Source organism: Symsagittifera roscoffensis, chromosome 5, assembly GCF_963678635.1.
Source record: "Symsagittifera roscoffensis chromosome 5, txSymRosc1.1, whole genome shotgun sequence".
NCBI lineage: Eukaryota > Metazoa > Xenacoelomorpha > Acoela > Convolutidae > Symsagittifera > Symsagittifera roscoffensis.
In genome coordinates, this window is record NC_087066.1 from 14,013,051 (window position 1) to 14,029,567 (window position 16,517).

General features: G+C 36.4%; 2 protein-coding genes across 4 annotated transcripts in view; one reads left to right on the forward strand and one right to left on the reverse strand.

Annotated features, from left to right (window-relative positions):
* Positions 1–16,517, reverse strand: part of LOC134845502 (plastin-3-like) — a 410,042-nt gene that overhangs the window by 134,794 nt on the left and 258,731 nt on the right. The window lies entirely within an intron of this gene.
* Positions 1,897–15,096, forward strand: LOC134845830 (ubiquitin-conjugating enzyme E2-17 kDa-like). Its single transcript, XM_063862919.1, has 4 exons — positions 1,897–1,967; positions 2,591–2,764; positions 13,613–13,718; positions 14,094–15,096. The coding sequence occupies exons 1-4, from the start codon at positions 1,944–1,946 to the stop codon at positions 14,231–14,233; spliced, it is 444 nt and encodes a 147-aa protein (XP_063718989.1). The 5' UTR covers positions 1,897–1,943; the 3' UTR covers positions 14,234–15,096.

The window sequence follows — 16,517 nt, forward strand, 5'->3', positions numbered from 1 at the left end:
CAACCCGGTTTTTAACGGCGTTCATGTATTTTGGGTATCTAGAGACCTAAGTATGGGGACGTTTCTAATTCTAGAGTGGGGGGATATTTTAGTAGTAGCCTTTAAGCTGTAACGGGTCGTAGTCTCATGTCACAAGCGAACCGAACTGGCTCCGACCGTTCTTGAGGTGGGAAAACACAAGAGATAGTGTCCCTGACCCTTGAGCCAGTGGTTATAGGGCCTATTTTTCTTAAGCCTCATGTGTGACTGCAGTAGACGAATGTTACAGCCATAAAAACATATATGTAACATTCGCCCGGACGTACATGCCGACGGAAAATAAAGACAGAATTTGAAATGATTGACTAGCTTCTAAACACAGCTTCACATGCTTTTAACCGTCTCTACCAAAGCCAGTTCTACGTGTGGTCCATTAACATCGGATCGACAAAGTCGTTACTTTTTAAGCTAATGGGCAGATCGAGAAAATTAACTTAACTACATGCAAAATTAGTGAGCTCATGGCTGGGTCTCAGTATCCCCATACCTCGAGTTTACTCCTTAAAACAGGTCTTTTACTTAATTATCATATTGTTTTTGTTTTTGTTCAGTAGATAAAAATCATCATATCCATCGGAGATGGATCAACCCTTTCCCTCAACTCTTAGATTCTCATATTCTGAAAAAAGAATTAGATGTTAATTAAACCAATCTCAGGGCATTTCCGGAAGCCAAATGATATTTAAAAACCAGTTTCAGTCTCTTACCAAGGCCCTTTCGGATTCTTGAATCCGGTCAAGGAACGGTCTTGTTGCGGTCCAGTAAGGGTAGTAAAATCTTCCCAATACCCATCCCAATTCTCGGGAACTGTTCCGTAACGATTGTAGCCGTACAATCGTTACAATTCGGATAGTCTCAATTGTATAGTTTTCACTCTTTTTCACTGTCGAGAATCGTTGTCGTTTGTACTATCGAAAATCGTTCTTCTTATCCCGACTTTGCGAAACGTTGATCTGATTTTGGTGCATTTTCATTAACTACTAAATTTCAAGGTCGTGACGTGTCTTTATTTTCGAACAAATTTTTTAAAAATATTTCGTCACTGCAAATTGACCTCTGCAAATTGACCTCTGCCAATTCATTAAATTGAACTAATAACACTGTTACATCGTCGAAACTGCCAATTTTCTCACTTGTCTGCTGCTAATAAAATTTCGTTGTTGACATGCATTTTGACCGCCATTCTGTCGAATGTCACAAATTGTATCTTTGTTATAAAAGTATACTGGTTTTTCTAGTGTCGAGTTACGTTTTTTCTTGAAGAAGTGTAACCCGCATCGAGTTTAATTATTAGTACATCAACTCTAATCGTCTCCTTTGTATCTTCATCACTTCCATATCTAGAATATTCCTAAGATACGATAAAGGGACTCCTGACTGTAACCTCGGTTTATATGATACTTCTGACCATCAAAAGAAAAAAGTTTTACTTGTATTTCTCTTTTTTGGCTTAATAGGATTCGGCTGTTGATATGTTGGCTTAGAGGGCTCTTTAGGAGTTTCTTTCGGGTCAATGAGTGCCTGCTCAAGAATGGTTGTTTTTTCGGCTTTTTTACTGGTTTGTAACTTTTGTTCCGATATTTGCTTAAGGTTCAGTTGTTTTACTTGGTATTTTTTCTTGAAATAAGTTTTATTCAAGGCAAAGATATGCCAATTCTGGGTAGATAATTCATAATACATTTGAGGGCTTACTTTTTGTTTCTGTCGATTAGTTTGTCTTGTTATGTTTGTGTTGTATCGCAGGTGGTGCGAGGTTTCGCTTTGCTCCTGTGTGATCATTATGAAAATGTAACATTCTACTGCTCTTAATAGTTACCAGTCCGCTGTTTTGTTAGTTAATGAATCTATTGTTTTTTTTTCAGATAAACTTGATCAAATTAAGCAGATCTTGTTACACAGAATCTATGGCTTTGAAACGAATCAATAAGGTGAGCTTTGAGGAATATTTGAAACTTCAAGTTGAATTTTAGGAATTCATAGCGCTTTTTTTTTGCAATTTATTAAACATTTAGGTATGTTCTGTTTTCACCACATGCATTTTATTTGATTTTGACATCATTTTTTCTTCAAGTTTTCATTGTGGAGTGTTTGGTGTATTATCCCATCCCGATGTTAATCGTTGAACGTATATTTTAAAGACATCATTTGAATTTGGGGTACAAATGTGATAGAAGGGTCCCGTCCCAGGTAAAATCAAGTGTGACGGAGTGGTCCCAATTTTCAGCATTAGATTTTTTTTTTAAATCATTCGACGTCGCGCGATCTTTTTCAAAATTTTCTCAAGCATAAAAAATGTGACTTATTTACGCTATCTTAAATCATGTTTTAATTATGGCATCATCGAGCTGAAAAGTTGGATTTTTTTGAAGCACTGTGTTTACATTAGGTACCCTGTTGTTTTCTCGGAACCCTCTATCACACTTATATCGAATTTGGAGTAACAAATATCGCTATCGCTGAACAATAACGCTTGTTAAGCGTTCAGTAAGCTAATTCAGTTGTTAAAAAAACTTATCAATGTTTATTTTGATACAATTGCATTTCTTTCAAGGAACTGCAAGACTTGGGACGAGATCCGCCAGCACAATGTTCTGCAGGACCAGTTGGAGATGACATGTTTCATTGGCAAGCCACAATTATGGGCCCACCCGACAGTCCTTACCAAGGCGGAGTGTTTTTTCTCACAATCCATTTCCCTACAGACTATCCCTTCAAACCTCCTAAAGTTAGTGCTTGACTAGATTGGCTGTTAAGTGTAATTATAGTTGTGTTTATAAGTGACTGTTTAGAAACGTATACTCTTGGCATGGTTGATTCAGTCGGATCTTGTTAACTATTTGCTGCCCTTTTCCAATAGGAGGGCCGATTCGTTACAAAAGTTTGTATAAAAGTTACTGAGCCAACCAATATGAATGCGAGAAAATGTTTTTCTGAGAATAACAAAATCAAAGAAGGAAAGCCTTTTATTATGAAAGTAGCACTGAATGTTCCGACCATGTCTTTTTTTTTCTAGAACTTCCTATAACTGAAATGTTTTGGCGTAGTTTTCCGAGGGGGGGGTTTGGGAGGGCTGGTGTGTGAAAAAGATGGAAGTGGACTTAAGGCACGTAAGTTTCGAGAGCGAAGTGAGATGCGAGTACCTTATGGTGATCTCTGACCTTAATTAATTTGCACTCGTATATGGTCAATGGGGATCATTAAAGTGCACCCGACATCTATCCGAAGAGCTGCATTTTGCCTGTTTGCAGTTTACTAAAGGAAGTATCACTGGCTGCATCGGCCCAGGCTGGACAGGCATAATCAATAACCGGTCTTATTTAAGTTTTATTAGTAACTACTCGAGTCTCTTTCGACTGGCCCCAATTTGTAACCGACAGTGCCTTCAGGACCGATATCACGCGCATGGCTTTACTTGCAGGTAGTCTACAGTGTTCAGAGAAGTTAAGAAGAGCTGAGTCGAAATAAACGCAGAGTTTTAGGGTGTTTTTGCTCTGATAAAAGCGAGCTACTCATAGTTACTTTCGGTTCATGGTTAAATTCTTTTTGTGTGAAGTAAAAAAGGCTCATTGAACCTTTAGTGGAAGAAACACAAAGTGATAAGCTTGTAAAAAAGTCATGTTGCTTATGAGGTACCTACTTAGCGTAGTGGAGGCGTGTTTTACGTCGCGTGATTGAACGAAAGGGTGGAAGTCATCGACATATCACTAAAATTTTTACTTCTGGGGGGATTTGGGTGCATCGTGCACGCAAGTTAAGAAGAGTAGGTGAGATAACGAGACTTGAGGGGCGCCTGTACGCACAATCCATGATGCAGACAAGGCGTCCCTGAATTGCGTCTTGGCTTGCCGGCCAATTAAATAGTTTGCTAGCCATCTGGTTGAGCTTGCGGGAACATTGGTGTTATGTAGCAGTTCCAACGGTCCATTAACAGATGATGTCGAAAGCTTTAGAGAGAAATAGAGTGGCAAGTATAGGTCTTTCAGGGTGCGTCGTTGATTAAAACCATCGCTGATATAAGATTCAAAAGTAGATAAGGCAGTTCTTGAGTGTAGGGGTCGAGTGCTGATGAGCTGCATCTGGGAGAAAGTATTTTTCCATGGTAAGAAGTACATCGGCTCGTTCAAATTTAGTTTTAACCTTTTCATTTTGGTTTCCCGTTGCACTTTCTCCGATTTGTGAACTCTCAATTTTGTAAATTGCCTGTTAAAAGCGTTTGCTATTTCTTTTGCCTTCGAAAATTAAGTTCCATTAAAAGAGCTACCGATTTTGTTCCGTTTAGGGAGCGGACCACTTTCTAAAAGTTACTGGATGACTAAAATTAAGGTCTTTAAGACATGGTTTGATGGACCTTCTTGTCAAGTTTGTCTCGCTCCTTTGCCAACTTCGAGTTCGAATTACGCCCTGCTCAGCCTTGGTTAAATGTTTGATAACACCGGTCTTCAAAAGCTTACCTTCAATTTCCTCGGTAAAAGTTTCCCAGTTTGATTTATCAAAATAAATAAAAGTTTTTCTTGCAGAGAACGGGATTTGCTCAGTTAAGGCTACATTTATTATAATTGGAAGATGGTCGGAGCCCGAATTCAAGAGGCTTCCAAGTTAAAGAGAGTAGGAATGATGATGACGCTAGATAGAAGTCCGGGGAAGAGGATGAAGTGTTACCTATTGGTAAGAGGCTCTGCTTATGATCATTGAGTGGGGTAAAATTGAGTCTGTGATTTCTGCGTCTAAAGAGGCACCTATGTTGTCTTCAGGTACGTTTGAATAGGTTTGAGTAGGCAATAACGGCTCCCGTGACGATTGCAGCTTTCCAAGTTAAAGAGACCTAGAATTATGATGACGCTAAAAAGATGTCCGAGGATGAAGTGTTGCCGAATGGTAAGCGGGCCTGATTATGATCATTTAGTAGGGTAAAAGTTGAGTCCATGATTGCTGCTCTTTTGTTTCAAGTATATTTGAATACCATAGGGCTGAGTGGGCCTTATAGCTCCTTCCTTGACGATTGCATTATCTTCTGTGAGCAGTTGAGCCACTTAAATTTTATAGTCTTTAGGGCAAATGCTGCGCGGGGGATATAAAAGTATGTAAAAATGAGGCTTTGTTTGGTCAGTTTTTCAAAAACCTGGGCCTCCAACGTCGCATCCTCTACGATTTGCAATTCATCGTACATAATCGATGTGTGTATGACAGTTAGGAGCCCTCCGTCCTCCCGTGGGTGGTCTTTTTTTATTATAGTATAGTTTGGACCAAATGAGGGAGTACGATTTTTCTTAGTCGTTTTAATCACGACTGAAAGGCTTTAATATGTTCTATCACTCGAGACTCCGATGATTATTTGTGGTACCTGATTTTGCGTTGAAAAAAGTTAAAACAAACCTGAATAAATGGAAATGTGGTCTCGGCAATCTAGGATTACAAGGATCTTGGCAATTCTTTGTTATGCATCTCCGTGCTGGTTCGCTCCCGGAGTCGACATGAGATGCATCGAACGTTTGTAGAGCAGAATCAATAAGTAGATTGTGTCTTGTATCCCCATCTAGAAGGATTGTCTTATCAAATCTGAAAGTTTTCCCATTCTTTTATAGTTGCAAATCCTAGATATTCTGACTTTAGCAAAAGTATGCAACGGACGATATGATCTATCTTTTGATGACTCTGTTAAGTTGGCAAACGCATCGACCAGATAAAACATGATGATTACTGTTCCTATATTGCGATCTCAGACTGAATTCTCTCATCAAGAGTTTTCCATAAGCACATATCGAGTTTCGCGATTTGGGTCCAGCAAATTGGGCTAGCATCAACAACAAACAACAACCGTTTAGCGATTTCTTCCGACCATATATATTCCAAAACCTATTGGTCTCAAGCCCAAACTGCTAGACACCTTGTGGAGATGCTTCATCTCAAATTTTATAGAAGTGAATATTTGCTTTTGGTGTGTCATGTGCAGAAGCTGCAATTAGTGGCTTACCTGACTGTCTTTTCGGGATTGAACTCCCATCAACTTAAGTTGTAAAGTTATTTTACTATTTTTATTCTTATTTTTATTATAATTTTTATTAGTATTATTATTATTATAATAATAATAATTATTATTATTATCGGGAGAAAATTGCTACCAAGATCCAACTACGAGTTTTAATAGATAATCATATTAAACAAGTGGGCTTTGACTCTATTTATGATTCCACTTCTTCCAGTATCTAAATATATCTGTGTTGCATTTCAGCTATTGCATAAGTCAAACCCATTAATTGGGTAAATATGGTGCAGATTGTGTATCTTGAGGGGATAGTAAGGGGTATGCGTTCAACTCAACTATTTTTTTCAAAACATTCATTTCTTCGATTTGATTTTGTGTTTTTTATATGATCTGCATTTTTGTAAAAACACTTGATTTTCCACTCGTGTATGCGGAGGAGAGTTTTTTCGCTTCCCTGACTCTTGAGATGAGCGTGTCTGTTTTTATCTATGAACAAAGCTTTTTAAGTTAAGAAGCTTCTGTTTGGTTTCTTTCTAGCATTTCGAAAGCTATTTGTAAAGTTTCTAATGATGCAGGCAATTTTGTTCCGGATGTTTTGGGCTCTTGTTCCAATTTTTATTGACAAAAACAAATTTTTTGAATTTTGTTTCAATGTTTTACGTTTGATTTTAATCATAGTTAATCATCCTCTACGATTTGCAATTCATCGTACATAATCGATGTGTGTATGACAGTTAGGAGCCCTCCGTCCTCTCGTGGGTGGTCTTTTTTTATTATAGTATAGTTTGGACCAAATGAGGGAGTACGATTTTTCTTAGTCGTTTTAATCACGACTGAAAGGCTTTAATATGTTCTATCACTCGAGACTCCGATGATTATTTGTGGTACCTGATTTTGCGTTGAAAAAAGTTAAAACACACCTGAATAAATGGAAATGTGGTCTCGGCAATCTAGGATTACAAGGATCTTGGCAATTCTTTGTTATGCATCTCCGTGCTGGTTCGCTCCCGGAGTCGACATGAGATGCATCGAACGTTTGTAGAGCAGAATCAATAAGTAGATTGTGTCTTGTATCCCCATCTAGAAGGATTGTCTTATCAAATCTGAAAGTTTTCCCATTCTTTTATAGTTGCAAATCCTAGATATTCTGACTTTAGCAAAAGTATGCAACGGACGATATGATCTATCTTTTGATGACTCTGTTAAGTTGGCAAACGCATCGACCAGATAAAACATGATGATTACTGTTCCTTTATTGCGATCTCAGACTGAATTCTCTCATCAAGAGTTTTCCATAAGCACATATCGAGTTTCGCGATTTGGGTCCAGCAAATTGGGCTAGCATCAACAACAAACAACAACCGTTTAGCGATTTCTTCCGACCATATATATTCCAAAACCTATTGGTCTCAAGCCCAAACTGCTAGACACCTTGTGGAGATGCTTCATCTAAATTTTTATAGAAGTGAATATTTGCTTTTGGTGTGTGATGTGCAGAAGCTGCAATTAGTGGCTTACCTGACTGTCTTTTCGGGATTGAACTCCCATCAACTTAAGTTGTAAAGTTGTTTTACTATTTTTATTCTTATTTTTATTATAATTTTTATTAGTATTATTATTATTATAATAATAATTATTATTATTATCGGGAGAAAATTGCTACCAAGATCCAACTACGAGTTTTAATAGATAATCATATTAAACAAGTGGGCTTTGACTCTATTTATGATTCCACTTCTTCCAGTATCTAAATATATCTGTGTTGCATTTCAGCTATTGCATAAGTCAAACCCATTAATTGGGTAAATATGGTGCAGATTGTGTATCTTGAGGGGATAGTAAGGGGTATGCGTTCAACTCAACTATTTTTTTCAAAACATTCATTTCTTCAATTTGATTTTGTGTTTTTTATATGATCTGCATTTTTGTAAAAACACTTGATTTTCCACTCGTGTATGCGGAGGAGAGTTCGCTTCCCTGACACTTGAGATGAGCGTGTCTGTTTTTATCTATGAACAAAGCTTTTTAAGTTAAGAAGCTTCTGTTTGGTTTCTTTCTAGCATTTCGAAAGCTATTTGTAAAGTTTCTAATGATGCAGGCAATTTTGTTCCGGATGTTTTGGGCTCTTGTTCCAATTTTTATTGACAAAAACAAATTTTTTGAATTTTGTTTCAATGTTTTACGTTTGATTTTAATCATAGTTAATCATCCTCTACGATTTGCAATTCATCGTACATAATCGATGTGTGTATGACAGTTAGGAGCCCTCCGTCCTCTCGTGGGTGGTCTTTTTTATTATAGTATAGTTTGGACCAAATGAGGGAGTACGATTTTTCTTAGTCGTTTTAATCACGACTGAAAGGCTTTAATATGTTCTATCACTCGAGACTCCGATGATTATTTGTGGAACCTGATTTTGCGTTGAAAAAAGTTAAAACACACCTGAATAAATGGAAATGTGGTCTCGGCAATCTAGGATTACAAGGATCTTGGCAATTCTTTGTTATGCATCTCCGTGCTGGTTCGCTCCCGGAGTCGACATGAGATGCATCGAACGTTTGTAGAGCAGAATCAATAAGTAGATTGTGTCTTGTATCCCCATCTAGAAGGATTGTCTTATCAAATCTGAAAGTTTTCCCATTCTTTTATAGTTGCAAATCCTAGATATTCTGACTTTAGCAAAAGTATGCAACGGACGATATGATCTATCTTTTGATGACTCTGTTAAGTTGGCAAACGCATCGACCAGATAAAACATGATGATTACTGTTCCTATATTGCGATCTCAGACTGAATTCTCTCATCAAGAGTTTTCCATAAGCACATATCGAGTTTCGCGATTTGGGTCCAGCAAATTGGGCTAGCATCAACAACAAACAACAACCGTTTAGCGATTTCTTCCGACCATATATATTCCAAAACCTATTGGTCTCAAGCCCAAACTGCTAGACACCTTGTGGAGATGCTTCATCTCAAATTTTATAGAAGTGAATATTTGCTTTTGGTGTGTGATGTGCAGAAGCTGCAATTAGTGGCTTACCTGACTGTCTTTTCGGGGTTGAACTCCCATCAACTTAAGTTGTAAAGTTATTTTACTATTTTTATTCTTATTTTTATTATAATTTTTATTAATATTATTATTATTATAATAATAATTATTATTATTATCGGGAGAAAATTGCTACCAAGATCCAACTACGAGTTTTAATAGATAATCATATTAAACAAGTGGGCTTTGACTCTATTTATGATTCCACTTCTTCCAGTATCTAAATATATCTGTGTTGCATTTCAGCTATTGCATAAGTCAAACCCATTAATTGGGTAAATATGGTGCAGATTGTGTATCTTGAGGGGATAGTAAGGGGTATGCGTTCAACTCAACTATTTTTTTCAAAACATTCATTTCTTCAATTTGATTTTGTGTTTTTTATATGATCTGCATTTTTGTAAAAACACTTGATTTTCCACTCGTGTATGCGGAGGAGAGTTCGCTTCCCTGACACTTGAGATGAGCGTGTCTGTTTTTATCTATGAACAAAGCTTTTTAAGTTAAGAAGCTTCTGTTTGGTTTCTTTCTAGCATTTCGAAAGCTATTTGTAAAGTTTCTAATGATGCAGGCAATTTTGTTCCGGATGTTTTGGGCTCTTGTTCCAATTTTTATTGACAAAAACAAATTTTTTGAATTTTGTTTCAATGTTTTACGTTTGATTTTAATCATAGTTAATCATCCTCTACGATTTGCAATTCATCGTACATAATCGATGTGTGTATGACAGTTAGGAGCCCTCCGTCCTCTCGTGGGTGGTCTTTTTTATTATAGTATAGTTTGGACCAAATGAGGGAGTACGATTTTTCTTAGTCGTTTTAATCACGACTGAAAGGCTTTAATATGTTCTATCACTCGAAACTCCGATGATTATTTGTGGTACCTGATTTTGCGTTGAAAAAAGTTAAAACACACCTGAATAAATGGAAATGTGGTCTCGGCAATCTAGGATTACAAGGATCTTGGCAATTCTTTGTTATGCATCTCCGTGCTGGTTCGCTCCCGGAGTCGACATGAGATGCATCGAACGTTTGTAGAGCAGAATCAATAAGTAGATTGTGTCTTGTATCCCCATCTAGAAGGATTGTCTTATCAAATCTGAAAGTTTTCCCATTCTTTTATAGTTGCAAATCCTAGATATTCTGACTTTAGCAAAAGTATGCAACGGACGATATGATCTATCTTTTGATGACTCTGTTAAGTTGGCAAACGCATCGACCAGATAAAACATGATGATTACTGTTCCTATTTTGCGATCTCAGACTGAATTCTCTCATCAAGAGTTTTCCATAAGCACATATCGAGTTTCGCGATTTGGGTCCAGCAAATTGGGCTAGCATCAACAACAAACAACAACCGTTTAGCGATTTCTTCCGACCATATATATTCCAAAACCTATTGGTCTCAAGCCCAAACTGCTAGACACCTTGTGGAGATGCTTCATCTCAAATTTTATAGAAGTGAATATTTGCTTTTGGTGTGTGATGTGCAGAAGCTGCAATTAGTGGCTTACCTGACTGTCTTTTCGGGATTGAACTCCCATCAACTTAAGTTGTAAAGTTATTTTACTATTTTTATTCTTATTTTTATTATAATTTTTATTAGTATTATTATTATTATAATAATAATTATTATTATTATCGGGAGAAAATTGCTACCAAGATCCAACTACGAGTTTTAATAGATAATCATATTAAACAAGTGGGCTTTGACTCTATTTATGATTCCACTTCTTCCAGTATCTAAATATATCTGTGTTGCATTTCAGCTATTGCATAAGTCAAACCCATTAATTGGGTAAATATGGTGCAGATTGTGTATCTTGAGGGGATAGTAAGGGGTATGCGTTCAACTCAACTATTTTTTTCAAAACATTCATTTCTTCGATTTGATTTTGTGTTTTTTATATGATCTGCATTTTTGTAAAAACACTTGATTTTCCACTCGTGTATGCGGAGGAGAGTTTGTTCGCTTCCCTGACACTTGAGATGAGCGTGTCTGTTTTTATCTATGAACAAAGCTTTTTAAGTTAAGAAGCTTCTGTTTGGTTTCTTTCTAGCATTTCGAAAGCTATTTGTAAAGTTTCTAATGATGCAGGCAATTTTGTTCCGGATGTTTTGGGCTCTTGTTCCAATTTTTATTGACAAAAACAAACTTTTTGAATTTTGTTTCAATGTTTTACGTTTGATTTTAATCATAGTTAATCATCCTCTACGATTTGCAATTCATCGTACATAATCGATGTGTGTATGACAGTTAGGAGCCCTCCGTCCTCTCGTGGGTGGTCTTTTTTATTATAGTATAGTTTGGACCAAATGAGGGAGTACGATTTTTCTTAGTCGTTTTAATCACGACTGAAAGGCTTTAATATGTTCTATCACTCGAGACTCCGATGATTATTTGTGGTACCTGATTTTGCGTTGAAAAAAGTTAAAACACACCTGAATAAATGGAAATGTGGTCTCGGCAATCTAGGATTACAAGGATCTTGGCAATTCTTTGTTATGCATCTCCGTGCTGGTTCGCTCCCGGAGTCGACATGAGATGCATCGAACGTTTGTAGAGCAGAATCAATAATTAGATTGTGTCTTGTATCCCCATCTAGAAGGATTGTCTTATCAAATCTGAAAGTTTTCCCATTCTTTTATAGTTGCAAATCCTAGATATTCTGACTTTAGCAAAAGTATGCAACGGACGATATGATCTATCTTTTGATGACTCTGTTAAGTTGGCAAACGCATCGACCAGATAAAACATGATGATTACTGTTCCTATATTGCGATCTCAGACTGAATTCTCTCATCAAGAGTTTTCCATAAGCACATATCGAGTTTCGCGATTTGGGTCCAGCAAATTGGGCTAGCATCAACAACAAACAACAACCGTTTAGCGATTTCTTCCGACCATATATATTCCAAAACCTATTGGTCTCAAGCCCAAACTGCTAGACACCTTGTGGAGATGCTTCATCTCAAATTTTATAGAAGTGAATATTTGCTTTTGGTGTGTGATGTGCAGAAGCTGCAATTAGTGGCTTACCTGACTGTCTTTTCGGGATTGAACTCCCATCAACTTAAGTTGTAAAGTTATTTTACTATTTTATTCTTATTTTTATTATAATTTTTATTAGTATTATTATTATTATAATAATAATAATTATTATTATCGGGAGAAAATTGCTACCAAGATCCAACTACGAGTTTTAATAGATAATCATATTAAACAAGTGGGCTTTGACTCTATTTATGATTCCACTTCTTCCAGTATCTAAATATATCTGTGTTGCATTTCAGCTATTGCATAAGTCAAACCCATTAATTGGGTAAATATGGTGCAGATTGTGTATCTTGAGGGGATAGTAAGGAGTATGCGTTCAGCTCAACTATTTTTTTCAAAACATTCATTTCTTCGATTTGATTTTGTGTTTTTTATATGATCTGCATTTTTGTAAAAACACTTGATTTTCCACTCGTGTATGCGGAGCAGAGTTTGTTCGCTTCCCTGACACTTGAGATGAGCGTGTCTGTTTTTATCTATGAACAAAGCTTTTTAAGTTAAGAAGCTTCTGTTTGGTTTCTTTCTAGCATTTCGAAAGCTATTTGTAAAGTTTCTAATGATGCAGGCAATTTTGTTCCGGATGTTTTGGGCTCTTGTTCCAATTTTTTATTGACAAAAACAAATTTTTTGAATTTTGTTTCAATGTTTTACGTTTGATTTTAATCATAGTGATTCATATTTGTATCGCAAGTGGCGCGAAGCTCAGCTCTGCCTCCGTGTAAACATTTTTGTTTTCGTCTTATGTTTTCTATGTTTGTGTTTTATCGCAAGTGATGCAAAGCAACGTTTCGCCTCTGTGTCAATTATTCCAATATGAAAAATTTTTTCTTGCTTAAAATTTTTGTTCATTAAGTGTTTAGTACGGTTAGTGAAGAATTTGATCAAGTTTTTTGTCTGTTGATTTTCTCCCGCATAACGTAATCTATGATATGAGTGCAGTCTTCCATATATGGCTGTCAGAAATGTCAACATATGTCTTACCTCTTGTAAGCCATTTGATTCTGGTTTTTTCAAGAGAATTTTAGCAGTATTTTTTACATAGTCTTTATTTCTAATTTTTATGGATATTTTTCAGTTTTGCCAAAACCTGATACTTCATGGTCCAATACCTTTGTAAATTAGTAAATCTGTATTTAACAATTAGTCACCGGTTCTGTTACTGGATCTCAGTAAAATTTTTATAACTGTCTTTTGTTGAAAAATAACCAAAAATAGCATTTAAGTCTTACGCAGGGGCGCAACAGCGGTGCTCCTTGATGAGCTGAACAGCTCTTATGTTGGTCTTTTCCCGTGTGGAGAATGAGTCTTACTTTCTAATTGAAAAAATCTTGTTGGCTTTTGAATTGAATTCTGCCTTGAACATGTAGTATGTTTTATGATGTCGCCATACTCTGCGTTGTGCTATTAACTGCTCTGATATCACCATTACTTAATTTAAAATGTCTTCAATAACTGTGGTTGATTGCGACATTTTGTGTTTTTAGGTCGCGTTCACGACCAAAATATATCACCCGAACATAAACAGCAACGGAAGCATTTGTCTCGACATTCTCAGAAACCAGTGGTCACCGGCTCTCACTATTTCGAAAGGTATCTAAGCCAGTATCTCTTCTCAGACTGCTAGTCATTCTTCTTACTCAAACATGATCTACTTCTGATAGGCCTTGAACTGAACAGTTCATGTCTCTCAAAGAGAGAGACGAAGTTGGCTCAATTTGGTTCAGTTACGCTCCGTTTATTTTAAATGCTTCAACCAAGATTGCTCAGCATCGTATGATGGTAGTTTAAACTTAGACGCAGTTGCATGTTTTTGAAAGGAAGTCAAGTTTTATCTTCGTTCTCATTCTGTGCCTCATAGATCTGATGATTAATGATCCTTTGTGATCAGTATATCTTTTCCCCATATTAGCTTAGTCCGATAAAGGCTCGTTAATTGACGAATCATAATCGTGTATTGTTTTTCAGTGCTATTATCAATCTGTTCACTGCTAACTGACCCTAACCCAGACGATCCACTGGTACCAGACATCGCCAGGCAGTACAAACAGAACCGAGCGAAGTACAACGAGTCAGCCAAAGACTGGACCCGCAAGTACGCTATGTAGCACCACCCTTAATTAACTTCCTCCACATGAACAACAGATGACGCGGCTACCAGATTAAGACAATTAAGACCAGACGCGCGCCCAAAACAGACGAGGCACGAATTCTAAATATCTGCAAATAGAGGAACAACACCATGTATTATTACTGAACAAATGAACTTATGACCTTGAATGAATAAATATAGATCTATTTAACATGAATATAACGGGAAAAGGATGTCGCCATATAATGCTACTAGTTGCATTCTTTTTCTAAATTGTGTTGTCACACGTTCTACAATGCATTTGTAACCATGCTGCTATTCAGTGTGGAGTTTTTTACAATTTAAAATATTATTAGACGTCGAGCCACAACAGTTTGACACATTTAGTAGCAGCATATTTGCTATCATGTTTGCCATTGAAATAGATCTCAAGTTTTGAAATGATATCAATTCATCGCCCATAAATCAAGCATGTAAAGTATATGAATGTGCGATGAGTTGACCAATTCTTTAACTTTAGAAAATGGAACAAACAAATACGACATGAATTTTAAATTAACATCGAAAGTTGTCTGTACCATTTTTGTACTGTTACCGATTTTGGAAATAATTCTGCCGATTCAGAAGCAAATAACTTTGCGATGCTGAGCATTCTTGAGTATGTGTAGGCCCGTAGAAGTTGAACTCAATTTGGAGTTGGTGACAAATCAGATGTCTAGGCAGATTGTGTTACACGCAGATTTCAACGAGTCGGTTTTATTAATTTTGAAAGTAAAGATTGTATAATTTTTGTCCATCTACATGACAATCTGGCATATTCACTCGTCTTCGATCCTCTTGGCTTGTTATATTCCGAAGTTCAATTAATTTTTTAATACAGGTTTTCAAATGAGCCTAGGTTTCTTAGATCGATGCTCAAGATGGACCCCTAGACGATTTAGTGGAACGCAATTTTGAGCTGTACAAATGATATATCGCTCTCTCGACGTGTGTTCGACTACTAATTTCGAAACTGGATTCTAATTTTCAGATTTTCCAGTGGAATAGAAACTTTATCTATTGATCCAGTTTTCTCAATTGAGTTGTTTTTATCAAAATTATGACAATCTTAGTTTTTTTTTCGAAACTCAGAGCCTTAAGGTCATGGTTTTTTTTGAAAGACCAAAGTTGCATTTTTAACAGTCGATCATGGTAGATCAGATTATTATATGAGTCGCGATGTTTTTTTTTTTCATGAAGTCCTCAGGTAAATTTTTTCAGGCTCAATGACTTTTTCGCGGTTTGATTTTTGCTTCCTTTCTAAATTCATTTCCTTTTCTATGTTCAGGGGAAGGCAAACTTGACAATCAAACAGCAAAAATGTGAAAGTCGCAAGAAATGTGATGTTTTGTTGTTTTTAAGGATAAGCTTCAATTATGTTCGCGCTCGAAATTGATTTTTTGCGGCTAGACTTATGACTGATGTCTTTTTAAGTTCATTTCGTTTCCTTTGTTAAAAGGAAGTCAAACTCACCAATCGAACAGCAAAAGTTTTAAGGTATCAAAAAAACTTAATCATTTTCTTGATTTGAAAGGACGTTAATTTTCCGATGTACCAGTGAAATGAACGCTTACCTAGTGTCTGGTTTTCTCTAAATGGGAGAACTAAGAATAAAGTGCCGATTATACACAGTTCGTTAAGTTGAAAATTTCAACGTGACATTTTACTGAAAAATGAATCATTACGCGTGCGATTAGCAATCGTTATCTAACTGGAATATAGACTTTTTTGAATTAACAACTTGTTTAACAGAATCACTTGTTTTTAGGTTTATAACGAATTCAATTTTTTATGCGCTCATGGTCAACTTATCCTGGAGGCAACGAATATGCCTGGGACGGCAAAGGTTCCTGGGTTCGAATCTGACTGACCAGAACCTGTTTTTTTTCAAACGGGTAATATTCTGTTTCTGGTTTTTCGCTGCGCGCATTTTTTCAATTGTTGCTTTGATTGTTTGCTTTGCTTCTACAATCTGACATTTTAATTTCCCTGACTTCGTATTTCCTTCTTGATTTTCTGTTTCGCTTAAGAAAGTTCCTCGTCCCAAGTTGTTTCTGTCTGTTTTTTATTGATTCAAAGACCTAATTTAGGTAGTTTTGTGGAAAACACAACTTGAACACTCCCATCCGCACTTTTCATTTTAGTTGTTTGTTTACAAATTGGTTTGTCGAAGTTTCTTGTTTTCCCTATGAAAAATTATTTCCAAACTCATTGGAACAGTTTGAGTTTTTCTCTGAAACTTTAGCTAATTTTCAAAAATG